The 27099-nt window shown below is 42.1% G+C and overlaps 2 protein-coding genes across 4 annotated transcripts in view; both read right to left on the bottom strand.

Moving 5' to 3' along the window:
• Positions 1-1413: 1413 nt before the first annotated feature.
• Positions 1414-12527, bottom strand: slc22a13b (solute carrier family 22 member 13b; the record flags this gene model as incomplete). Its single annotated transcript, XM_080050063.1, has 10 exons — positions 1414-1489; positions 1594-1788; positions 1914-2022; positions 2253-2467; positions 2555-2649; positions 2755-2875; positions 2996-3167; positions 3430-3584; positions 11349-11452; positions 12153-12527. The coding sequence occupies 10 exons, from the start codon at positions 12525-12527 to the stop codon at positions 1414-1416; spliced, it is 1617 nt and encodes a 538-aa protein (XP_079906189.1).
• A 1115-nt stretch (positions 12528-13642) lies between these two features.
• Positions 13643-27099, bottom strand: part of oxsr1b (oxidative stress responsive kinase 1b) — a 49204-nt gene continuing 35747 nt past the window's right edge. For 2 of the 3 annotated variants that reach the window (XM_080050645.1, XM_080050647.1), the window contains exons 5-19: positions 26317-26372; positions 26032-26141; positions 25509-25610; positions 25236-25369; positions 24465-24513; positions 23219-23284; positions 23003-23125; positions 22730-22807; positions 21311-21346; positions 20888-21004; positions 20701-20756; positions 20468-20520; positions 20116-20184; positions 19900-19964; positions 13643-16664 (exon numbers count right to left, since the gene is read on the bottom strand). In XM_080050645.1, coding sequence (XP_079906771.1) covers positions 16590-16664; positions 19900-19964; positions 20116-20184; positions 20468-20520; positions 20701-20756; positions 20888-21004; positions 21311-21346; positions 22730-22807; positions 23003-23125; positions 23219-23284; positions 24465-24513; positions 25236-25369; positions 25509-25610; positions 26032-26141; positions 26317-26372 — 1189 coding nt within the window. In that variant the 3' untranslated portion in view covers positions 13643-16589. The remainder of the gene's footprint in view (positions 16665-19899; positions 19965-20115; positions 20185-20467; positions 20521-20700; positions 20757-20887; positions 21005-21310; positions 21347-22729; positions 22808-23002; positions 23126-23218; positions 23285-24464; positions 24514-25235; positions 25370-25508; positions 25611-26031; positions 26142-26316; positions 26373-27099) is intronic. The other variant, XM_080050646.1, reaches the window with a different exon arrangement.

Genomic DNA, 27099 nt, shown 5'->3' with positions numbered 1-27099 from the left:
AACTGAATAAAAGTCAAAGGAGGAAAGACCTTACATAGTCTCATCCATTTATTGTTTCCAAATCCCCAGATGTGAAAATGTGACAGTTGACAAACAATCCATCATTATTGACTGGGGAGATGAAATGTATTTGTCTGCTATCTGTCAGATTGGGCCCACGCTTCAAGATCCAATGACTGTTACAGTGATGATGTGGGAACCTCATGCCTGTAAACACCTGGCTGATCATGTCAAAAGCTGAAAAACTTGCTGGGGGTGCATGATGCAGTCACTCATTTTTTTTTTTAATGAACCAAACTCCCCAATGTCCTTCAAGATCTGCCTGAATATACAGAGGGCCCACACCAAAATGTATTGTGGGAGAAAAAGACTGTGATTAATATTTAACCAAGCATAAACATGTGGTATTGAGCTTGCCCTAATCTTTTAGTGGGGAATAACACTTGTCACTGTTCCACCAATTGTAAAATTTGGGAGAGGTGATGCAATAAAATGGGTGCAAACGCAGAAGGCACAGCACAGAGGGAACAGAACAAAATAAAGGAGATCACAAGTGACGACAAAAGAAAGATCACACTGATGTAAGAAAATATGTGTTTATTTATGATTGTTTAAAAGCCCTTCAAGGGAATGATGTGATGCTGTACATTGGTGATTTGTTATTCAAGTGTATATGTGTTAGCATCTGTCCCTTATCAAATAAACATGAAATGAATTCATAAACTATTCATTTGGAGTTGTGCAAGAAAAATATCTGTGTCTTTCTGCTTTAAATGCTCTATTTTATTTTTTTAATCTCTATATAATGTTATGAAATTTCAAAGTTATTTAGGTGGAAGCTTCACATAATCCCACTAGGTTTCTTGTCTCTCCCTGCACTGTATTAGTTTGTCATCTTTGTTGTTCTATACATTTTTAATTGTGCAAATAAATAAAAAAAACCTTAAACCTTTGTCGAACACTTTACTTTCTGTCAGTGACAGTTGTGCAAATTTGCAGCTCAAAGATGAACAAAAATACAAAAGACTTATCAAAGTGTCTGCTCTTAACCATTTTCCATAATGTTCAGTTGAGAGGTAGCAATTGAAATGCATAGAGAGGGAATAGATTCATGGGACAAGAATAACACACATATTATTCAACAATTCAATTTAGTTGACAAAAAAACAGATGGTGCAGAGAAAATATACATAAACATAATTCAATATACTCTATATGCGTAGTGACAAAAAACACTAAGGAATCATAATATGAACAGTTGTAACTGGCTCAATTATTTGTGACTTTTGGCAAACAGATTGCAATGAAAAAGCTGCCTTCTGATGCATTTTCATTGCCAGTACTAGTTGAGAACAGGCAAACAATTTATTTGCAATTATAAAAACTCTAAAAAACCTTTTATGTCTATAGTGATTACATTTTTGTGCTATTTCCCCATTTGTCCTCTTCTTGGATGGATGGCATCTCAGCAGTCTCATAAGCGGGTTTCCTGAAGTTAAACACAAAAATGGTTAGGCCTTTATTACGAATTGCTTTTGGTGTCCTTTGAGCAAAATAAGCACTTTATTGTGAAAGTGTTAATAATCAACTCACGTGACTTCAACATGGTCCTGGAGTTCAACATTGAGGGTTTCAGGCAGTAAATAACAGGAACCCCCGGCTACAATAGGTACAATGCCATAGATCAGCATGGGAATGGTGGGATGGTAGACGTCCAGTAGCCTGATCAGTGGAGCGAGAATGCCCGCCACACGAGCACACATTGCGTTTAGCCCTGAACCATTTTGCCTACCGGTAAAGACAATGGATTAATGAGCAATCTCATATCAGTGTCGTTATGGCACACATGGTATATTAACTGCCAATCTACAGTGAAATTAAAATATGTCATGTTTTATCCTCTGGGACATTACCTTAAAGAGGTAGGGTATAGTTCTGCAGTGTAAACATAAACTGTGGAGAAACTGGCGGTGGCAGCAAATTTCCCCAGTACAGCTATGACTGTTACCGCTACAGGCAGGTCTGGTGGACAAATAAGAAATCAAAGAAAAACACTTTAGTGACACATATAAACCTATGAATTGTCAGAATGCCAAATATGTCTTAGGTTATCAGATAACTCACAAGTATCACAAGGAAAATAACATTGTTAATACATTTCTGAAACATTGGATCCCTCAATAATCAGGAAAAGGATATACTGTATATTTAAAGCAGATTAGGCTACAACCGACACTTGGTCAACAAATTACCTTTTGGAATTGCAAGTATCACGAGACAACAACAACCTCCAAACGAGAGGAAAACTGCTTGACATATTTTCCTCCCAAAGCGCTGGAGAAGAGGCAAACAGCCCAGACGTGCGGGGAGTTCCACTATGCCAAAGATGAACTGTGTGAGGTAGATATCCAGACCAAAGTTGCCAACATTCAGGCTCAATCCATAGTACATCATACTTGTACCAAACCTTGAGTGGCAGAAAAAAAAATTCAGCGTAATCACGAAAATATGGCTGAAGATGTTGGTTGTGTTGGTTGAAATAATGAATACTTACCAGACGTAGCTCATAACGAGAGCCCGCTTTCTCAGATATGACACCCTGAAGATGTCCAACATGCCTCCTCTTTTGGATGTACCCTCAAACTCCAGCTAAAACAGTGTAGGTGTATTTGTTCAGTTCAGTGTCTATTTACTTTATAGCTTTATTTGTATTTGTTTTTGGTAGAAACGGCAAGTGTGTTTGTTGCATTTTACCTTGTCTAGCAGATCTTCTGGGACCTTTCTCCTGTTCACCTTGGCTGCCCTCCGCACCTCCTTTATTGCCTCCTCCCTCCTGTCCTGGGTGAAGAGCCAGCGAGCCGACTCTGGAAGAATCCTAATGGACATATAGGTCCACCATCACACACTATAATGTACACTTTAGTTTTATTATTTTCTATGAAATGGAGATTACCATGTAGAACTGTAATTTCAATTGATTTGAGAGGCCGCTGACCAGTAAAAGATTGCCAGGACCAACACAAGAGGGCTGAAGAGCACCATCTGCAGTATCCTCCAGTTGCGGATCAAATAGGCTAGGCCGGACAGCAGCATCAGTCCCAGGGGGAAGAAAGAGTGGCAGATAATGGTGCAGAGAGCAAATTTGGAGGAATCACTCCACTCTCCACCTTCAAAGCAACAACAAAAAAAGTAAGAAAAGGTACCATGTTTTTTGCAATGTTAGTTTTTCAAAAGTCAGCTCTATAGTACATTTATTAATTGGGTTTCAGTTGCAAATGTGTACACATATATTAAGGTTAGGCCCAATATGCTTTCGTTTCAGATTTGAAATTGCGTTTGGTCTGAATTTAGGTAAACCCGTCCCAAAACCATCAAGCAAATGAGCAAACAGATCCAGACAAAAGTTTCAAATGTGAACATTGAACCTACCTATTACAAATGCATTAGCAATAATGCCTGAGATGGAGAAGCCACTTAAAAATTTGAGGACAATATAAACATAGACGTTGGGTGCGAAACCAGCACCGACACCGAACAACAGTAGGAGGAGGAGTGAAAGCAAGACCACAAAGCGTCGACCAAACCTACAAAGAGAAGAGAAGAACTTTCAGATTGGTACTTTAAAAAAAAAATCAGACATGAAGGGATCTTTCAGGAATGTGTTATCCATGTTCTCTAAGTGGAGACACTATCTCTTCACCCTACAAAGGCTTTTCCATATGTAAGGGGATTACTCCTATCAGACCCACCTGCTCCTGCTGGAGTATGAAATAACAGTTAGAATTAAGTGTCAAGGCCACCTGATGTCCTATTTACCAATATACACTCCGCACACATAGATGGCAAGATGCGAACCAATGCTCAGCTGGCCCCACCAGAAGCTATAGCCAGCCATAAACATTTAGTAGCCAGCCGGATTGTGAGGCTAGCGTTAAGAGAAATCCGTCACTCCAAGCCAAGAACATAGGATTGAATGCAGAGTTCAGGATGCCATGTACACATGCCAGAACTGACCAGTGATGTGCTTCAGTTGGTCTGACAAGCTGTTTGAGCACAAGCTCCTCTAAATCAGGAAGCAACTATATTCAGTCATATGAAAAAGTTTGAGAACCCCTTATCATTTTTGGGATTTTTCATCATTAACTGGGATTTCAAAGAAGCAAAATCATTTTCATATAGGACATACTTTAGGGAAACAGAAGTATTTCAGCAGAGTCGTTTTGTTTATTGGAATAACAGAAAATATGCAATAGGCATCATAACAAGATTTGACTGGTGCATACATTTGGACACCTTAACAGAAAGTTGACTTCATGTGCCTGTGTCCTTTCATTTCCTGACAACATTCCTTACAGTAGAAATTGACGGTTGAAACCTTTGGGTAAGTTTCTTGTAGCCTTCCCCTAAACCATGACAATGAACTATCTTCGTTTTCAGCTCTTTTGAGCACTGCTTTGATGATCCCATTCTGTCTCACTTCAGCAGAGAGTCAATGAGAAGTGCAACTTGCATTTGGGCGCCATAAATACCTTTTCTCATGATTGGACACACCTGTCTATGAGGTTCAAGGCTTAACGAGATAATCCAACCAATTTGGTGTTTCAAGTCATCAGTTTTACATGCTATTACATGCATCAAAATCAGGAAAATCACAAGGCTACCCATATTTTTGCACAGACAGTTTTTCACATTTTATTTAACTTCACACAACTAAATAATCTTTGTTTGAAAAACACCACAGTATTTAGATGTTCCTGGTTAATGAAAGACATACCACTTTTATCGTTTTTTTGTGAAAGCAGTCAAACTTTTTCATATGACTGTACCTGTGACACACAAACTTTTTGCAACCCACAGCCCAAGCAGTATGTCCACCCAACTACTATAGGTCGAATGACACAGGGGATTACAGCTGTATGCATAATTAGACTAGTCACATAATCCACCCTTCAGTGCTACCAAATGTGGTGAAGCCACCGGCCGGGAAGCATGCCCACAAAGAGGGGGGCACGTATACAAGCTGTCATTTCTACTTGTGTTATGTCACATACACTAATGTCAACCCATATGCTAAATCATACTCAACTCAAGGCCAATACACACACACACACACGTGTATTTGAACGCACGCAGGCAGGCAGGCACAGGCACAGACACACACACACACACACACACACACACACACACACACACACACACACACACACACACACACACACACACACACACACACACACACACACACACACACACACACACACACACACACACACACACACACACACACACACACACACACACACACACACACACACACGTCTGACTGCTTGACCATAGGAATCAAGAAATCTGAGACAGCACAAGTGATGTGCATGTATGTAAGAGTATCCAGGTCAGCTGCCCTAGGGTACACAGTACATTTGGGATATGTAGGGTAGAGAGATAGTCTCAACATGATAGAGAATACTATAGTTTTGGATTATCTAAATCAGTGGTTCTCAAAGTGCGGCCCGCGGGCCAATGGCGGCCCGCGGAAGCATATCTGGCGGCCCGCGGCCCGCATTGAATTATGAATTATTAAAAAAAAAAAAAATTATATAAATATATATTTTTTTTTAATTGAAACGCACGGAGGGGATGCGTCCCCCGTAACAGTAAAAACAGTACAGGGGTCGAAACACTTAAATATCCCTCCTAATTGTTTGTATTCATTCCCCACTTATTAAACTTGCGAAGTTCGGCTGGCCTCTGCCTCTCGTTGCAGACGGCTGGTCAGCCTCCCGCAGTGCAGCAGGCAGTGTAGTGGTCCCAATGTAAGTTGTTAGATAGTGAGCTTGTCAAGCCCAATACGATGCACTTTCTCACATTCAAGGTGAATTAGATTAGGTCAATTGTCTAAGGATGGATGCTAACATTATCTGGTTTCTAACTCTTTTGCCTAAAGTTTAGCTAACAAACTAACGTTAGCTAGCTGCTGATAGCCATGGAACTATCTGCCTAGTTGACTGCTGATAGCCCACCCTGTTTATTTCCAATGTATAGTGTCATTGTAGTGATCTTACATAATTCACCTATGGAACTGAAGTTCCGGGGTTCCGGGGGAACTGTTATGACTGGGGGAATTTCCTGTTTTGTCTTGTTGGCGTTTTGAGACTATCAAGAGTTTACTGTCTGCTCCGTTGTTGTTACTCGACAAGTGTATTAATGTCATTAAAGCAGTTAGCTCCGTCTTTTGACACTCCGCCTCCGACTCCCGTCTCTACACGCCACATTGGTGACCCTGACGTCAGTCCCGCTGAAGATTCCGAGACTGATTTGAATATCGATCGCAACAGCATGGCGCTTTCCATCGTTCTCAAACTGCCGAAGTTCTGGGAGACGTCCGCGGCAACGTGGTTCGCACAGGCAGAGGCTCAGTTCACCCTCCGTGGGATTACGGATGATGCCACACGCTATTACCACGTCGTCTCAGCACTGGAGAGCTCCACTGCAGCCAGGGCAGTAAGCTTTATTACATCTCCTCCTGCCCAAAATAAATATGCAGGGCTCAAGGCTTACCTCCTCAAAATCTTTGAACTGTCAAGATCGGAAAGAGCCCGGCGTCTTCTTGCCATTCAAGGCCTGGGGGACAGCAAACCATCCGAACATATGGAAATGATGTTAAACCTGCTGGGCACGGAGGTACCAAATTTCCTTTTCATCGAACTCTTCCTGCGACACATGCCACCACACGTCCAGACAGCGCTCGCGAATACATCCATCACGGAGCCACGGGCTCTGGCAGAGGAGGCAGACAGGTTCTTTCTGGCCACCCAGCGTTTCGCCCCGGATGTGCTGGCCCCGACACGCAGTTACACTCGTGCGGGCAGCAGCGCTCCCCTTGGCGGAGGACACGCGTCCACCGACAGCCTTACCGCTGCGGGCTTGTGCTATTTCCATGCACGTTTCGGGGCCAAGGCAAAAAAGTGCCGCTCTCCGTGCACTTTCAACGCGGCGGGAAACGCCAAGGCCTGCGCTCAGTAGTGGCCGTGAGCGCAGGCACAAAGGGCCGGCTGCTGTTCATCGTGGACACCCTCTCCAGGCGTAAATTCCTTTGCGACACCGGTGCACAGAGGAGCGTGGTGCCGGCTACGGTGGACGACGCCGCCGGCGGGTTGCACGGCCCTCCCTTGACATCTGCCAACGACACCCCGATCCGAACGTATGGCACGAAGTCTGTGGATTTATGTTTTGGAGGTCAACGGTTCACATGGGATTTTGTTACAGCCGACGTCTCCTTCCCCCTCCTCGGCGCAGATTTTCTGTGCGCACACGGGCTGCTGGTTGATGTCAAGAACGAGCGCCTGGTGGACGCATTGACCTTCTCCTCGTTCGCATGTGTCTGCGATGAGGGGACATACGACGGCCTTTCTAGCTCGCTCTCTGAGGGTGACAAGTACCAGCGGCTGCTCAGAGAGTTCTCTAGCCTGCTGCAACCAACCTTCTCGTCCACGTCGACGAAACACGGTGTGGAGCACCATATTGAGACGAAAGGGCCCCCTGTCCATGCCAGGGCCCGACGGCTCGCTCCGGAGAGACTGGCGGTTGCTAAGGCTGAATTCGCCAACATGGAGCGCCTGGGCATCATTCGCCGTTCCGACAGTCCGTGGTCCTCGCCACTCCACATGGTTCCGAAGCAGGATGGCGGCTGGCGCCCATGTGGAGACTACCGCCGCCTGAATGACGCCACCACGCCCGACCGCTATCCAGTGCCCCATATTCAGGACTTCTCCGTGCATCTGGCGGGGAAGCTCCTGTTTTCCAAAGTCGACCTTGTGCGGGGCTACCACCAGGTTCCGGTGCACCCTGCGGATGTCCCGAAGACAGCTGTGGTCACTCCGTTTGGGTTGTTTGAGTTCCTCAGGATGCCATTCGGCCTGAAAAACGTGGCCCAGTCCTTCCAGCGGCTGATGGACTCGGCGCTGAGGGACATGCCTTTCATCTTCGTCTACTTGGACGATGTCCTGGTCGCCAGTTCCTCGGAGGAGGAACACCTCACACACCTCCGGGCCCTCTTCACAAGGCTCGACCGCCACGGCTTGATCATTAACCCGGCGAAGTGTGTTTTTGGGGTGCCGTCCATCCAGTTCCTCGGGCACCTCATCAACAGGGATGGTGCCGTCCCCCTTCCGTCGAAGGTGGAGGCTGTTTCCAACTTTCCCCGCCCACGTTCGGCCCGGGGGCTCCGGGAGTTCCTGGGGATGGTCACCTTCTATCACCGATTCATACACCGGGCGGCCCACACTATGCGCCCGCTGTATGAGGCCCTCAAGGACAAGGCGCCCGGCCAAGACGTCGACTGGACTGCAGAGAGGGACAGAGCGTTCGAGGACACTAAGACTGCATTGAGCCGGGCCGCGTTGTTGGTCCACCCGTTGCCCGGAGCTCAGGTGGCCCTCACAACCGACGCGTCCGACTACGCGGTTGGCGCGGTGTTAGAGCAGTGGGACGGTGGCACCTGGCAACCGCTCGCCTTTTTCAGCCGCCAGCTGGTACCCCGGGAGCGCAAATACAGTACTTTCGACAGGGAGCTGCTCGGCGTCTGGCTGGCAATCCGTCATTTCCGCTTCGCCCTGGAGGGCCGTCAGTTTACGGTTTTTGTGGACCACAAACCCCTCACGTTCTCCATGTCCAAGGTAGCCGAGCCGTGGTCCGCCCGCCAACAGCGCCAGCTGTCATTCATCTCTGAGTATACCACGGACATCAGGCACATCGCTGGCAAATCCAACGTGGTCGCGGATTGCCTCTCCAGAGTGATCGTCGGCGCGGTGCAGCTGGATCTCGACTACTCGCGTATGAGTGCGGAACAGGCCACGGACCACGGTTTTCAGTCCCTCAAAGACTCGGACACCGGGCTGCGCCTGGAAAAAGTGGCGATCGGCGACTCAGGGGTCAGGTTATGGTGTGACCTCTCCACCGGCCAGCCCAGGCCACTGGTCCCTGCCGGCTGGCAGCGGGCTGTTTTCGAGGCAATACACGGCCTGTCCCATCCCGGTAGGAGGGCGTCCGTGAGGCTGGTCTCTCAGAAGTTTGTCTGGAAAGGACTGAAGAAGGACGTACGGGCCTGGGTCGACTCGTGTGTGTCCTGTCAGCGTGCAAAAGTGCACCGCCACACCAAGGCCCCGTTGGAGCCATTCGTCGTCCCTGGTAGGAGGTTCGACCATGTCAACATCGACCTGGTGGGGCCACTCCCCCCTTCGCATGGTTTCACCCACCTCCTCACGATGGTGGACAGGACGACGCGTTGGCCTGAAGCTGTGCCACTCACCTCGACGTCGTCTTCCGATGTGGCCCGTGCGTTTATCGGCACGTGGGTCGCGCGCTTTGGGACACCTTCGGACCTCTCCTCCGACCGGGGTGCACAGTTTACCTCGGAGATCTGGAATGTGGTTGCCAAGGATCTGGGGGTTAAACTGCATCGCACTACCGCATACCATCCTCAGGCTAATGGTTTGTGCGAGCGGTTCCATCGCTCCATGAAGGCGGCCTTGCGTGCCAGTTTGACGGACGGCAACTGGTTGGACAAACTTCCCTGGGTGATGCTGGGGCTCCGGACGGCGCCTAAGGAGGACCTGCAGTCCTCGTCTGCCGAGTTAGTCTACGGTCAGGTGCTGCGAGTTCCAGGGGATTTCATTCCGAACGCCACAACACCCTGGTCGGCGGCCAGGCAGCGGTCCTCTCTGCTGGAGGTCGCCAAGCAGTTCGCACCCGTCCCCACTTCGCATCACTGCACCCCCGTTTCCCTGGTGCCACCCAATCTGCACACGGCGGAGTTTGTGTTCATCCGCCACGACGCCCACCGTGGACCGTTGCGCCCCCCCTATGACGGGCCGTTTAGGGTCTTGCAACACGGGGATAAGAGCCTGGTCGTGGACGTCGGTGGTAGGCCCGAGACTGTCTCTGTCGACAGGATCAAGCCTGCCCACGTGGACATTTCCAGACCGTTGGAGTTGGCCCAGGCTCCGCGCCGTGGACGCCCCCCGTTGCCACGCCCCGCTGGGCTCCCTGCCGCCTTGTCGGTGCCGTTGCCGCCCAGTCCTGGGCTTGGTCCTGCCGCACCCACCACGCCCCTCCCCTCTTCGGCCCCTGCCACTCGTTCTAGTCGCGGCCGGGCCATCGTGCCTTTCCGGCACGGGGACTTTGACTATGGGTGAATTCTGGGGGGGCTTGTGTAGTGATCTTACATAATTCACCTATGGAACTGAAGTTCCGGGGTTCCGGGGGAACTGTTATGACTGGGGGAATTTCCTGTTTTGTCTTGTTGGCGTTTTGAGACTATCAAGAGTTTACTGTCTGCTCCGTTGTTGTTACTCGACAAGTGTATTAATGTCATTAAAGCAGTTAGCTCCGTCTTTTGACACTCCGCCTCCGACTCCCGTCTCTACACGCCACATCATAATAGTTAACACTGCTGCTGCATCATGAGTAGTGAGTCCTACAAAAAAACACTCCAAAAGGTGATACGTTTTCAATGTGTAGAAAGTTTTGAACAATAAAGTAGAATAAATATTTGAATGCAATACAGAATGCCTCAGTGTCTTGATTTATATTCCATTAGATGTGTGTCAATGGGAGCGAGTTGTCTTTTCCTTAACATTTCCACCATAAATAAATACAGAAGACACAAATTACTGCATAAAAATTAACCAAAATGCACAAAATGAAGTGTTCGAACCTCAAATTTTTCTGGGGGACAACCCCCAGACCCCCGCTTTTAATGTGTGTTCCCCAATGTTGAAATGAGACCTAGCCCTTCATTTATTACTTTAAATGTGTTAATTACACAGTATTGGATGCTGACCAATACATGTAAACTGTAAAGACGCAAAGACGCTGGCCATTGAAATTATTTCAGTTTTATAATTTTTTTTCCTTCGGCAGCCCTCGGTCCAATGTTGGGTTCCTAAATTGGCCCTCAGCTATCAAAAGTTTGAGAACCCCTGATCTAAATGTTTTTGACAAATACAGTTTACATATTTTTATGTTTCTTTAAAGGCAGAATAAAATAATTAAAGATAAACTAATTGTTATTGAAGTTCAATTGATGCTTATTTTTTTTTTATTTTTTTTTATTATTATTCTTCCGGACAATTACACATAATACATAATTTTCTCATTGCATATTCATACATATTACTTTGTGTTATCGTCCGAAGGGAAGCAGGAGAAGCCAAAGGCTTATCGGGTCCCGCCCCCACTGCCATAAGATTCAGATACACAGATACACAGCTACTACAGTAAGACATTTTTTAAAAATTTTTAGTTGCTACAGTATCAAGTATCAAGTAAAGGTGGGAGTGAATGGGGACCTGTCAGCCATCTGTCCCAACACCAAAGCTCCAATCAGAAGGCCGGCCATGTAGATGGACTGTGATGCCTCAATAAAACTGCTCCGATCACACACCAGGTTGAACTGAAAACAGGAAGGATGTTGAAAGGAAGACACGATGAATGATAACACCTAACTGTGTTCTGTTTTTCTCAGCAGCTACTTTTCTAATAATTTATTTTCTCTCAGGTTTTCAAATATTGTTCCTATAGGGAAGAGTTTTGAGCCTACTATTTAGTGGATGGGAACCAATGTGTTCATTTCTAATATCATTATAATTAGTTGTTTTATTTATCATGGTGTAGTATGAGGTTGTTTAAATGTGTTGTTCCCGCTAGTTTGTCTTCTAATGTTATGAAATGCATTTGTTTTATGTTTAAATGTAAATTCTATAAATACCCTGAATGAACCAACCTATTGCTGACCAGCAGCACGTACAATAATGTACATTATATACCTACAATAGATTACAAGTTAGTCTATACATAAGTGCCATTACTAAATACTGTCAGACCTATGGTGAGTCAGGACTCAGAAGGGACAGAAAGTCAAAGTAAACAAGTAATAAATCACACTGCACAGCTGCAACACTTCTTAATAAAAAATGGGTTATCCTTTCTAGTTACATATGAAATGAAAAAAAAAATAATGTTCAAATACAGTTTTTTTTATTAAACTGACAATAAAAAATAACCTTAAATCAATCATAAGAAGTTAGAAATACATCTAGTGGAACATACGAGTATTCGTCTGTGGGTGTATAGGCTATAAAAGTGTCTCTTACCTCTGTCACAATGCTGGAGGCCCCTTTTGATGTCTTAAAATCGGATCCATTTAGGCATCCTGTTGTACTGTTGATCCCATACATCTCAATTGTTTCCAGATCCAAATCCACAGGCGTAAACATTTGACAGCTTTCATACTCCCCATCCTTGTTAACCGGGAGCGTGAGATTTCTTTGTCTTTCATACGTCAGGTTGGGCCCACGCTCCAAGATCCAGTCAGTGTCACAGTGGTGTGGGAAGTTCAGGCCTGTGAACACCTGGCCGATCACATCGAAAGCTGTGAAGATGCTGGTGAAGCATAACGCCGCCAGTAAACGTTTCTGAAATAAGCCAAACTCCCCAATCTCCTTAAGGATCTGCCCAAAGTTGGTCATATTCATATATGTCCAATATAATGGATGTCCTCAGAAGGAAACAGACAGACAGACAGACAAAGATCTGGCCTTAAGCAACATCCAGCCAGTCAGTCAGTCAGTCACTCAACTTGACCCCGGTCCTGCAAGTTAATGTTTAAACTGACAAGCATAGGGCTTTTACAACCTGCCAGACTATATCTACGAATTGAAAAGTGACATGTCAGGATCCCTCAGACTGAAGTCCAACATTTTGTGGAAATCCTTTTTGCTTCAACGTATAAACGATTCTGTCTGTACTATGCTTTTATCCAGCAATGTTTCCAGCAATAGATATATACAGTATACAGGGCAAAGTGATCATATTTTCTGTATTGGTGTACAGCCAAGCCAGTCAGAAAAATTCAAATGAACATACTTCATCAGCTTGGTCCATACAAGTCACTAAAAGTTAGGATATATTTCCCTCCACTTCACAGATTTTGACCATTTGTAAAGATTAAGTCTCTTTAAATTTGATTAAAAAAAATATTGCAAATGACTAGTGTCCTTTAATGTTTATAAAGCAAGGTAAGAGACGTAAGGGCTTTCTCCGGGTGTAAGGGGTTGTAAAAGGACAATTATGGTTATCACTAAAGATAGTGAGGACAATAAACTCAAAGGCAGTGAAAACAGAGGATTAAATCTTTGCAGTTTGAGACTAATCCAACTGTAGAACAGGAATTTGTATGGATAAATGTAACTATACAAAGAGAGAGAGAGAACAGATAAACCAAGAGTTGCAATTTCGGCATCAGTTCAGTGCATGTGATTTGGTCTAGCAGTAATACTCAACTTACCAAAAATGTCAGGTAATGGCATTTGTACAGTATAAAACACAGTGCTTAGGAGGTGGCTGATATGCTCATTCTTTATTGATTAAAAATAATAAAGAGAAACATGCTTTGAACTCCAAAACAATCAAAAATACAGCTAATGAAAGAATAAAAAAAAACTGGTGGAAAAATTCAAATATATATTACAGCCTTGATGAGTTATTGCCTGGACTAAAGTGTTTCTGCCGGTTGTCTGTTCAGTTGCTACAGCTTTGTTAGACTACACATAAGCGGAACATAAATAGGCTTTTGGAGGATAAGAGCAAAGCCATTAGATCTTCAACTCCGTTGGAAGCAGGTCTCAATCTACGCAAAACACACACACACACACACACACACACACACACACACACACACACACACACACACACACACACACACACACACACACACACACACACACACACACACACACACACACACACACACACACACACACACACACACACACACACACACACACACACACACACACACACACACACACACACACCCTGGAGAATGGCACCAAATACTGCAGCTTAGAAACTTAAAGAGTAACATTGGGTTGCTGTCTTTGTTGCTCCCCTTTGAGGAGAACACACGGTCGACACACACCTGAATGTCTATATTTCAGATATCTTCATTTGTAACAAGAACTGCATTTTAAAAGACACTGAACATTTGAACCAAAACCTTGACATGTCAAAAAAAAGAAAAAGAAAAAGACAAAAAAATACACTTGGTCATTTTCAATTTTAAGGCTAGCGTTAAATCTAACATGTTTAAAGTCAAAATACAAAGATTTCCTCTTAACATTTCATCCGAGAGCAATACATTAATTCATTTTCATTCAATATATGGCATCTGAATGGTTGGAGGGTTATGACATTTTCACATCTCCAAATTAAACAGTAGAACCTTGCTGGGATTTCAGATCGACACATTAGAGCAGAGAGTTAAGTGAACTGCCGTCGGTGCCAATAACCAGTAAAATGCCAGTCAAATCCTAATTTTAGTGAGTGAAATAACAAATAACAAATGCTAAAGCTGCTGTTTGACTTAAAGCTGGGGTGGAGGATTTGGGGAGAAAATGGCAGTTGGGCTAGAGATTCGAATCCAAATGCCTCAACCGCTCCACTTGTTCTCTTTGGTCCCTCCCCTATGGTCCCTCCCTGACATGTTCTACACCAACAAAGTAGTGCCAAAGTGAATGGACAGTCCCAACAGCCAATAAGAACAGAGAATCGGAGCCTCGCTCTAATTGTTCAAAGTGTACAGCTCATGTTAACTTTGACCAATCAGAAATCACATACCCCAGCTTTAAGATCGTGTTGAACGCAAATACTGTAAACAGCTCCCACTTCTGTATTCGAGAGTTGGAGGTACATTTTCCTGTTTCTGGGTTTCAAAATTGGAGGAATTTAAGGTGGACAGGTTTTAAGAAGTGCATCAGGACGGCTGTGGCCCCACAGTAAAATATAATAAAAAAAAAATTGAAAAGGCAAAAAGTGAAAATCATGAGTAAAAGTAAATGAGCATCATACAGTAAGTGACAGTATGTCTGGCGAAATCAGGGAATTCAAAGCCAAATTTGCAGTGTCTTTTTCCTTCACGCAACTACAATCCACAACCATGTCATAGGACAGAAAAAAAGGCCAAGAGTGAAACACCCAGTATAAAAACAAATCAAAGCCATATGTCATTATTTACATACTATAGGTTAAATCAAGTACTTATGTTTTATCCACATAAAACCAATTCTATTTTTATTTTTAAGATTTTGAGACTGATTCCAAACAGACACAAACTAAAACAAACAGATAGACACATCTGCTCATACAACACTTGTGGTTTCAGCTTTAGAACTACTTTTTTATTTAATTTACTACATTCATTGATAATCAAATTGACAAAAATAAATAAGTGTGTTTTTTTTCTCTTTGTAGACAATTTCAAGTTATGACCAGTACTATTGTTACCCCCAAAACACCAATTAGCATAACATAACCGTAAAATTGAAGTATCAATATAATCTTGCACTTCTTTAAGTTAAAGGATAAGGTTAAAAAAATAAGAAAAAAAGACTGACAATATTAATGATATTTCTTGTCAACAGGAAGAATAAAAACTGAAGGGCTTCCAAAGTCTGATATATTTTATACATTTGCCATAGACCTCCATTGTTGCCCCAAAACTACTAAAAATACATCATTGAGCTTTCTTCCTTATAATGAAAATGGGCACTATAGTTTATTTTACTACCGCATTCAACTTCCTGCCGCTGTAAATACTCACAAGCTTTCTAAATGTGTATTCATCCAACACTGAAAATAGTCATTTAAAAAGATGCAGTATTTACTTTTGATAGAGCAAGTTTTGATAAAAACCAGTGTCTAGTTTTTTCATGGAATTATTTCAAACTCTTTAAATATAAAACAATATATTTGTGACCCATTTTTAAAAATTTGGTCTCCCATAACAATAAATGGGCCTGAAGCTGAGAGCCACAGATGCAGACAGTGCGGGGGAGTCAGAAGAATTGAGAAACAAACACATTGTTGGTTTTGGTCTTTTCATGGCATTTTTTAAGATTATAATTAAGATGAAAAGAAAGTAATCCTTTCAAAGATTTAAAGATGTTTTACGGTTGGAACTGGAAGCGTGTCTATAACTTAAAATGTAGTTGGCTTTATAAGCTGCATCTTAATGCCTCTCAAAGTGAGTAAAAAGTTGAGCAACTGAAACCACAATTGTGTACTACAGACACCATAATGCTCCATATGGTAACTGGGGACTTCCCCAAAATGTGCATTCAGTAGTTCTGATGAATAAAAGGCATTATTACACTTGTTGGGATTTAAGGGTTGTTAGTTCAGATTGTGCAAATGCATCACATATTACAATTGGTGAAAAATAACAGAACGAGGAAATCCAGAAAGGTAAGTGAAAACTGTTTGTTGTAGTTATCTGCATCCTTCAACATATAAGCTGTAAACGTTTGTTTTTGTTTGAGTGATATATTTATTGTACGCTCTGACACTTCAGCCAACCACCAAATTCAACTAGACAGCGTTGTATAATCCTATGGGTGACATAACGGTAATGTTTTCTTTGGCAGTAGTGGTTTCTTTACAGCCATAGAAGAAAAGAAATTCATTAAACTAATTTTATTTTTTATTTTTTTCACATTTTTTAGTCAAGTCATGGTCCCAGGTAGAATATCAGTTTAACTAATGCTGAGCTGAGCAAAGCCCAGCAATTTGACATCATCTGGCATTTCAGATCCTTCTACTCCAGAAGCCTGTGAAAATAAGAGAGAAGAATAAAAAAGATGTTGGAGCAGTAGCACATTTCAATAACTTATAATGATGACTGCCAAGGTTTTCTTATTGTATTTAACTCTCATCAAAACAAAGTTGTCATTCACCAGTAGTAACTGTGTGAGATTCATTGTACCCTGTGGAGTTTTAACATTATTAAGAAAGACTTGGGCTTGATGGGCTTTTCCAGTTTGATAAAATGAACCTACAGTGCTGCTTGAAAGTTTGTGAACCCCTTGAGCCTTTTGGAATTTTACTTAGTTTAATCATTATTAATTCATTTCTATCAACACCAGTATTTTTTATATCAAATAACAGGTGTGTTTATCAGTTCAACTTTTTTTTTCGGAAATTAATTATGTAGTTAAAAGATTAAAATAAAACTTTTGTATGTGCAAAAGTTTGTGAACACTGAGCTGCATTGCTTAAATCGAGCAGTTAAACACAATCAGGTAAGGTAAGGTAAGGTAAGGTAAGGTAAGGTAAGGTAAGGTAAGGTAGGGTAAGGTAAGGTAAGGTAAGGTAAGGTAAGGTAAGGTAAGGTAAGGTAAGGTAAGGTAAGGTAAGGTAAGGTAAGGTAAGGTAAGGTAAGGTAAGGTAAGGTAAGGTAAGGTAAGGTAAGGTAAGGTAAGGTAAGGTAAGGTAAGGTAAGGTAAGGTAAGGTAAGGTAAGGTAAGGTAAGGTAAGGTAAGGTAAGGTAAGGTAAGGTAAGGTAAGGTAAGGTAAGGTAAGGTAAGGTAAGGTAAGGTAAGGTAAGGTAAGGTAAGGTAAGGTAAGGTAAGGTAAGGTAAGGTAAGGTAAGGTAAGGTAAGGTAAGGTAAGGTAAGGTAAGGTAAGGTAAGGTAAGGTAAGGTAAGGTAAGGTAAGGTAAGGTAAGGTAAGGTAAGGTAAGGTAAGGTAAGGTAAGGTAAGGTAAGGTAAGGTAAGGTAAGGTAAGGTAAGGTAAGGTAAGGTAAGGTAAGGTAAGGTAAGGTAAGGTAAGGTAAGGTAAGGTAAGGTAAGGTAAGGTAAGGTAAGGTAAGGTAAGGTAAGGTAAGGTAAGGTAAGGTAAGGTAAGGTAAGGTAAGGTAAGGTAAGGTAAGGTAAGGTAAGGTAAGGTAAGGTAAGGTAAGGTAAGGTAAGGTAAGGTAAGGTAAGGTAAGGTAAGGTAAGGTAAGGTAAGGTAAGGTAAGGTAAGGTAAGGTAAGGTAAGGTAAGGTAAGGTAAGGTAAGGTAAGGTAAGGTAAGGTAAGGTAAGGTAAGGTAAGGTAAGGTAAGGTAAGGTAAGGTAAGGTAAGGTAAGGTAAGGTAAGGTAAGGTAAGGTAAGGTAAGGTAAGGTAAGGTAAGGTAAGGTAAGGTAAGGTAAGGTAAGGTAAGGTAAGGTAAGGTAAGGTAAGGTAAGGTAAGGTAAGGTAAGGTAAGGTAAGGTAAGGTAAGGTAAGGTAAGGTAAGGTAAGGTAAGGTAAGGTAAGGTAAGGTAAGGTAAGGTAAGGTAAGGTAAGGTAAGGTAAGGTAAGGTAAGGTAACTTTATTTGTACCCGAGGGTAGATTTGGTTGCAGTTAAAAAGAAAAATAATTGGCTGCTTACACACACAGACAACAGACAACATTAACAACATCGACAGACCAGGCAGACAGGTGGGCCAAATTGAGTGATGAAATGGACTAATATAAATACAGATCTTTAGGGAAGAAATTTGGCAGCACTAGATAAAACAGAGATCAAACCAGGTCACTTTAGGCCCACCAAAGTGAACCCATTCAGGTCAGACATGCCAAGAGGAAAGGCAATCTCAGAGGATCTCAGGAAGAGAGTTTTGCACAATTGTCTGGTGAAAGCTATAAATTAATCTCAAAAAAGTTTGAGCTCCATCGGTCCACCGTGAGGCAATTATCTACAAATGGAGAGCTTTACGAGTGACTGAAGATCTGCCTAGAAGTTTGTCAAAAATATACACAAGCGCCAAAAGAAAAGTGATTTTTCAGGTAAAAGCCAACCCAAACATTACATCTAGTGATTTGCAGACCTCTCTTAAAACATCTGGGACAGATGTGCATGGTTCCACAATAAGAAGAAAACTCAGTCAACATTGGTATCATGGGAGGGTTGCTGAAGAAGCCTCTGCTCTCAAAAAAGAACAAAACTGCTTGTCACAACTTTTCCAGAGAACACCTGGAGATACCTGAAGTTTTCTTGAAGTATATTCTGTGGACAGATTAGTCCAAAGTGTAACTGTTTGGTCATAACCAAAACCGCCATGTTTGGGCGAAAATGCAACTCTGCCTACCACCAAAAGAACCTTCTCCCAATTGAAGAACGGTGGTGGCAAACGGTTTGCAAATCTCCAGATGTAATGTTGGGGTTGGCTTGGCTATAACGTGAAAAATCACTTTTCTTGAGGTGCTTGTGGATATTTTTGAAGGAAGTCCACTTCTAGGCAGATGTTCAGTCACTCTTAAAGCTCTCCATTTGTAGATGACTCGCCTCACGGTGGACCGATGGGGCTCAAATTATTTTTAAATTAATTTATAGCTGTCCTCAGACAAATGTGCAACATCACAACTCTATTCCTCAGATCTTCTGAGATTTTCTTTCCCTTTTGGCATGTCTGACCTGTATGGGTTCACTTTGGTGGGCCTAAACTGACCTAGTTTTATCTCTGTTTTATCTAGTGCCACCCAGTTTCTTCCCTAAAGATCTCACATTACATTGGTCCATTTCATCACTCAATTTCGCCCACCTGATTGTGTTTACCTGCTCGATTTAAGTAATGCAGCTCAGGGTTCACAAACTTATGCACATGCAAAATTTGGCAAATCATTTGTTTTAACAATTGATTTCTGGAAGATTTTTTTTTAATTGATAAACAAACATCTGTTATTTCATATAAAAATTAATTAATAATGGTTAAACTAAATAAAATTCCAAAAGGTTCAAGGGGTTCACATACTTTCAAGCAGCACTGAATATGCTAAAAGTGTTACAATTGTTATAAATGTATATTTGAGTTGTATGTACATGATCTTCCATAGACTTCCATTTTACCCAATGCCAAATCCATGTCCCATGCAGATTATAAAATATCTAATGATCAAAAATATCTAGTTTAGTAAGGTGGAAAGATCTAGCTAATAGGTCTGGTAAGAAAAGAAAACAAATCTAAAAGGTTTACTACTCATTTTATGTATTTGATACAATGAATATTGCTTTTTAAAGATGAAGGTTTAGCACTCACCAGTCTGAAAGTGACATTTTTATTGGCTTGAGGCTCATCAACTATTTTCTGCAGATTTGCAGCAACTGAAAAAAAAAGAACATGTTTCAGAAATGGAGGACAACAATGTGAGTATGAGAAGATGTTAGTGTGTACTGCACTGTGACATTTTAAAGTAATCACAATAATTTGCCTTTAGGTGACTTTTAAGGGGAACTTGATTGTTTTTTTACTCACCTATTACTAAGTCTTTCCCGTCAACCAGTCCAGCTGACACTAGCTCCTGGGACACACCATCTGCTGTGTCTGAGAAAGTAAGAGAATAAGAGACCAACTTTAATTTAAAATATAATATATATATTTTAACAGTGCCATTAATAATTCCCACAGCACTTGTGTTTCTTGATGAAAATGTCAATTATTATGGTTACATGAATGGAAATCTAACGCACCCAAAGAAGGTTAACAACACATAAGATATAAATAGTCAGTTTATCTTACTGCAGCCAAGCCGTCATGACATTTTTTAAACTACTTAGTGACACCAGCAATCAGAGGTATAATGTAAATGAGAAGGAACCCCGCTCACCTCTCCCTGGCATATATTCAAAGCGGATGTCATTAAGCTCCTTCTTCAAATTCCTGAGGAGATGAAAGAAAGAGAGAGGAGTTACATTCCTTAGTCTGTACACCGTTTAAGACTTATTCCACCCAACTGTGAATGCAATTTTTTTTAAATACAAGCTTTAATGACATGGTGGGACTGACTGACAGCTCCCCTGGCTGGTATACTGATTTTTCTCTAGTAATGGAGAAACCTACCTTAACCTTAATACCAAACTAATGGGAGAAGTGACATCCCCAGTGGCAGCTACAGTCTGTCGAAACAAGGATGAAGACAGTTATTTTGAGTCGAACAAACGCTTGAAAAAAATGATTCACATTATCTGCAGGAGTACACAGATGACAGAAATCAGAAGAGAATGTGATGAAGCTCAGTCAGACTGACCTGTGTGGGAGCAGCAGTGGATTGAGTGTTGACTGGTGTGGGCTGCAGTGGAACCTGTCCAGCAGCCTGAGGTAGTTCTGCCTGACCTGCTGCCACCTGCTCAGGGGTCTGGAAATCCTGAAGGACAATTTTTCAGCAAACCCCTTCATTTTAATCTTCAAATGGGACGAATAACTGACTCCTCACAGACCTACGACCCCTCCCACTCTCCACCCACCAGTGTGTGCTGCACTGAGCAGGACTCATTCACACAAGGCTGATGGCCCTTTTGGCAACCCTGAACACATGCTTAGGGCCTGTACTAGGCAGCTAGACTTGACTGACACTTTCAACCTCACAAATGACACAGTTTACAAATGTATAAATCTGTATTTACCAGAGCATAAAGTACATTAAAGTAAAAAGAAAGAACTTGAAACTCACCTCTGAATTTTGGGAGCCCTCCTTCACTCTTGGTGACTGTTAAAAACACATATTATAGGTTAAAACTCAGAGTAGGAAATCACTGTGATGGATTAAGCAAAGCAAAAACAGCACACACGGATGCAAAGAAACACACAGAAAGCAAGAGAGGTAAACAGAATACAACGGCTCATTCGTTTCCTTTCCTTATTTAAACAACCCATTTAGTTTATCATTATCTCCTTTAAGGTGAATAAAGTGATATCATGGCAGAAGAGATATAAAATACTAAAGAGACTAAAGCTACACAGCACTAACTGATGCTCATATGATAAGGTGATATGACATTTTTTGCTTAACAGCATTAATATCTGTGGTTGTAATAGACTATTCAAGCAGCCAGGCTCCATTGTTTAACCATATGGATTTTCTTCTGGCCAGAAAAAGTAATATATTTCATATTAGAACAAAACAAAATACATGCATGGCTAGAATCACTGAGGCCATGGGAGTTTAGAGATATAATATCAAATAGAGATGGTGGGAGAAATATAAGGTTCAGTTTGCCAACAAATAGCCTGTAGAGCAGCCACAATCAAAGCAGCAGAGAAATATTGACAAATTTGAATTATTGATATTCATTAGTGCTCTACTCAAAAATCAAATACAGGGCTGGTAAGTGATTTGCCTGGTATTGATTAAATGTGATTTGGTCAGTATAAACAAAGAGTGATTAAGAAAGAGAAATGAAAATACAGATGGCTTCCAGGAAAGGTAACTCTCGCTTATTTTTTTAAATAATCCTCCCTCAGGTTTTGGCCATATTGTGTGCTGACAAAAAGTCTGCTGTTTAAACACAGCGTTCAAGACGTTAGTGACAACAATGCTATTGGACAGGTAGCCTACAGTAGTAAGTGACCACTGCTGTTTCCATGGCAAGGCGCGTCTGGGGACGGAGCCTCTGAAGGAGGTCAAAGGGACTTGTGTATTTGTCTTTAGTGGTCAGAAATGATGTTGTGAACATTTATTTTCAACAAACCAATTACATAACTGATTCTGGATTAGAAATAACTTGTCTTCTGATAGATTAATGTATAGTTATATATTGTTACAACAAAGTCATTACTATCCGAAAGGTAAGAGCTTATCTGAGTGAAGATTTACTATGGTAAGATAAGTTTATCAATCCTGCAAAGTGAATGTGTATTAAAGCAAAAGTCAAGATGAGACATGAAAACCTGGTATCGGCGTAACTATAAAGATAAAATGAAGCTTTTCTTATTGTATAATCTATAGCCCTCATTCTAACAGCAGTGGTTTTCGTGTCAGTACAAGGTCTTTCCTGCCCTTTTCTAGCGGTCACTCGCTTCCTAGCTGTGCAGAGAGAGTCCCTTCCTTGTTAGGGGAATGCCATCTGTATTGTGGTGTCAAGTGAACAACCCTGGCCGTAGGCAGCTCGAGTGGGTAGGCGAAGCGCACATGTCGCCTGGGGGTGCTAACAGGCTTCCCCTGCTGCTCCTTGGCGGTCATACAGAATGTACACACATATGGGAGACTCAGTGGAGAGACAATGGACACACACACACATGCTAACTGCAGACATGAGAATGACCATTTTAACATTGTACAGGGAATAAAAGACAAGACATGTGGAGAGTGTGTAACAAAAGTGTGTGCGTGTGAGGGAGAAAACGACTCGTAGATTCATCTCACCCTTAAGGCGGCGACAGCTAATTTGCCTTCTTCACTTTCTTCATCCAGCTCATCGTCACTCCACTCCCACTCGCCGTCCTCCGTTTTATGCAGCCGTCCACTGGAACCTGGCACTCGACGTACCTAAACACATGTTAAAAACACATGCGCACAAGTTACATCATTTTCTTAGCAATTAATAGCACAAAGTGCGGATTTAGATATTTGCCGTCTTACCCTTTTCGACCTCTCTGTTATTGTGGGCGCCCTCTGAAGTAACCTCTCATGTAAATACTCATGGGTCTGTCATAAGAGAAAAGAAATGAACGTCTGTTATTCTGTAACATGGTTAAATCTTTCATTATTCATAAATGTACCTGAGGCCCATCAGGTGCATCACTAACTAATACTCTTTGCTACACTAGCCTCCACTCAAATTAAGCATTTATTTACACATTTGTCAGTGAGTTGCTGACCCCATGCATGTTCACCAAACAAGGGCCCCTGGTTTTCCTCCACTCAAAGTGCAACAATTGTGGTTTTTGGTGTTCTTGCTCCCACGTGATGGAAGTCTCGGTCTTATGCTCATGTCAGTCGACGTTTTAAATCTTGTTTTAAAAGCTTCCTTTTTTCGAAATTCTCACTCATCTTTGATTTGAAGCTTACCTAATATGATTTACTTTTGTAACCATATTTGAGAAAGTCCTTTATAAAGAAAGTTGTAATAACTTAAACCAATCATTCCTACTGTAACTGTCATATTGAATGGCAATACATTATTTATTTTTTTAAATACTTTTTAAAAATTGAAAAATCTTACTACTCTCTCAGACAGTGTCAGATGAGTAGATTTCACCAACAGAAAAGTAAATCAACAATCATTTGCTAGATAACCATTTAAGTCCCTCGTGCACGCTGACAGGCCCTAACTTAGCTCATTTATACCAAAGGTGAATCTCTTCTGAAACAATGACGAAGCCTGCCCTCTGCTGTACAGAGTGTTGCCAGTCTTGCTTCTGACTGTGGTCATGTCCAGCAAACCAACTAGGTTTAATTTTGGTGGTGTGACATGCTGAGCCAGCACTGTATTTGTTGCAGTTGCTAGGCCCTGGACAGCCGGACACTGGAGTTAGACTGCTTATCCCTGCCTTTGTTAGAAACAGCTCTGTATGGTCTGAATGCAGCAATGGCCTCGGCTTGGGTCAGACACACTGACAAATTGAGCCAAGGGAGAAGTAGCCTGAGGGTGGTGACTTTATAGGTTTATTTTATAATCTCGTTGCATTTTAGTTTAACTGTTTCTTGCATTAAACGCTCCCTCCTTCAAACATTTAAAAACATATAGGGCTAAAAAAAAATGAAACAGAGGCCACTAAGATCCAATCACTTCTGCAGCCTCAGATATTTACTCATCAACCAGCTCAACTGGTGCCTGAAATAGGGATGATGCTGACTCACACCCAGAGGGAGCTCAAGCACCTACCTTTGCTTTCTGAAAGAATTTATGCTTCAACAACTCTGAGGACGTTGCCCTGTAAAACAGCAGAATGACAACAAATTACAAACTTTCATGTGACCTTTATCTAACCACAAAGGAAGGTGTGTGTGTGTGTGTGTGTGTGTGTGTGTGTGTGTGTGTGTGTGTGTGTGTGTGAGTGAGTGAGTGAGTGAGTGAGTGAGTGAGTGAGTGAGTGAGTGAGTGAGTGAGTGAGTGAGTGAGTGAGTGAGTGAGTGAGTGAGTGAGTGAGTGTGTGTGTGTGTGTCCTTCGATTTCTTGCCAACTGTTCATCCGATCAGCTTCACAATTGGTGGGTGTATTGCTGGGGACCCAAGGGAGCGAATTGCTTGGTATGAAGATGTTAGGATAGACAGTTCTCTGGACAACTGCTATTATTGTACCATTACCTGTAGCGGCCAATGATCATGTGGTTTCGCCGCTACCGTAACAGTTTGAATAGACGCACATCAAAAATCAAGCAGTGGCACAGAGTCACAGATAAGTTCGGAGCAGGCACTGCACTAGTAGTTTAAATAATAGAAAAAACTGTAAAAAAAATAAAATAAAAAATACAACTGTGAATGTGTTTTAAGTAATGTAAATCAAGCGAACTAACTGTAAAAAGTCTATTATTGCACATTTTACATATCGACGTATCACATAATTACCACACACCAGATCAGGCAAAAAACAATGCATCCTTTGATTTAACACATTCATGAGAAATATTTTATGTAAAGGAATTCAAATCAACACCTTTTCTCTGGATCCTTCTGTAGACACATGGATAACATCTTCCTGAAGGATTTGCCATATTTCTTGACAATCTCCTTGTCTGTGATGCCTGTCTCTAGGGCTGGGGGGTCATTCTGCAGCGTCAGCATCAAGACCTCAAGAACACATTTAATGATAGGAAAAACTCAGAACATAACAAGCTGAATCAAGAGCGAGTCAGAGGAAGTGACTTTACATTTGTTCTGAATCATGAACTACACGAGTCTAGGTAAGTTGATCTGCAGCGGTTCTCACCTTCATTGGTGGGTATTTGTGATAAGGTGCGGCCCCGGTGGCAAGCTCAATGGCTGTGATTCCAAAACTCCAAATATCCGCTTTGAAGTCATAACCCCTGACCTGCGGAAGCAGAATCAAAACGGACGATCACAGATCAACTATGCATACCTCTTGTTTTGACATGAGAGCCACAATTTTACAAACAGTAACTTGTCTTCATAGAAAGAAAGGGTTTGCTCTCAGAGTTGACAGCAAAAAGGAATATAATTCTTCAAATGAAAATGGGAACGTAATCCGCAAGTTTAAGCACCAGTCTTATTATATGGTAGCTGAGTGCATGGTCATAGTTAGGATGATAAGCTGTGGTTACAGCCATCCTATTCCTAAAATAGAGTCATTAAAAAATTAAAGAGAAATAGATGACTTGTGACCATTATTGCTCATTAATACGATAATGCCTGTTTATGCCTGTAAAGATAAAGTGGTTAGGAGTTTTCTGCTGCCATGGTTACTTCAGGGCCCAGTGCTAAAGACAACCAACCTGCTCCATGACTTCAGGGGCCATCCAGCACGGCGTTCCCACAAATGTCTTGCGCACTTTATTTCGAGTGATGTCACCACCTGTGGCTAGAAAGGAACTGACGCCAAAGTCTGAAGGAGGGTAAGAGAGGAAAAAAGAATTAAAACAAAACACACAGAAAAGGACCCAAAGAGCACAAAGTCTTAACAGGGCTATATGAAGATAGTTACATAACAACACAACTACTTAACACTCAATCTACTAGTGACATGAGGTGAAAGGTGTTGTTGCCCCGTGGCCAAATACCTGCAATTTGTACTGAACCATCGTCACCGAGAAGAATGTTACCAGCCTTAAGATCTCTGTGAAAGACAAAATCTCGATTTATAATCAAGTAATTACTTGTATTAGCTCAGGTATATCAAGAAAAAAACATGAACAATAAAGAGAGTCACAATAATGAAGAATGATAATTTAGTTAGTTTATAATTATTAAAACATTACTCTTCTTTCTTCACTTGTTTGCTTACTGATAGCCTGTCAGAAAAAGCTGGATTTTATAAGTCTTGGTCCAAGAAATAGGCTTCATCTTCCTACCATTCTAGCTTTCCATTGTTAACACACACACACACACACACACACACACACACACACACACACACACACACACACACACACACACACACACACACACACACACAGAGTATGTAGTTAATTTGTTCATCTCTGTTCAGCCTCCCCTGGTGGCGATAAGAGGATTCAGCAGGGATAGCTGTCTGGTTGCCTGTCTGGCTCCGTGCACACTCGCACACAATGGCACAAAAGATCTTAAAACTGCAATGACAGGCAGACTAATGATTCAGAAGTGATGCCAGTCTTAACAGCTGAGCAGTTCACCTTGCTACCAGATGGGGGCACTGGAGTCAAACGCTTGCAGTTTCAGCTGCACGATGAATGCTGTTGAGTCTTCCAGCAAATGAATGTGAAAATAGACTGGCCTCTGGAGTACCGGTTCAGAGGAATGACACAGCTTCCAAGGAACAAAGAATCAATTCATTAGGATATAATTCAATCCATAAACAACAGATA

This window comes from Ammodytes marinus (genome assembly GCF_949987685.1).
Source record: "Ammodytes marinus genome assembly, chromosome: 21".
Classification (NCBI taxonomy): domain Eukaryota; kingdom Metazoa; phylum Chordata; class Actinopteri; order Uranoscopiformes; family Ammodytidae; genus Ammodytes; species Ammodytes marinus.
The sequence above is the reverse complement of the archived record's forward strand: the minus strand, read 5'-3'. Positions and strand labels throughout refer to the sequence as shown.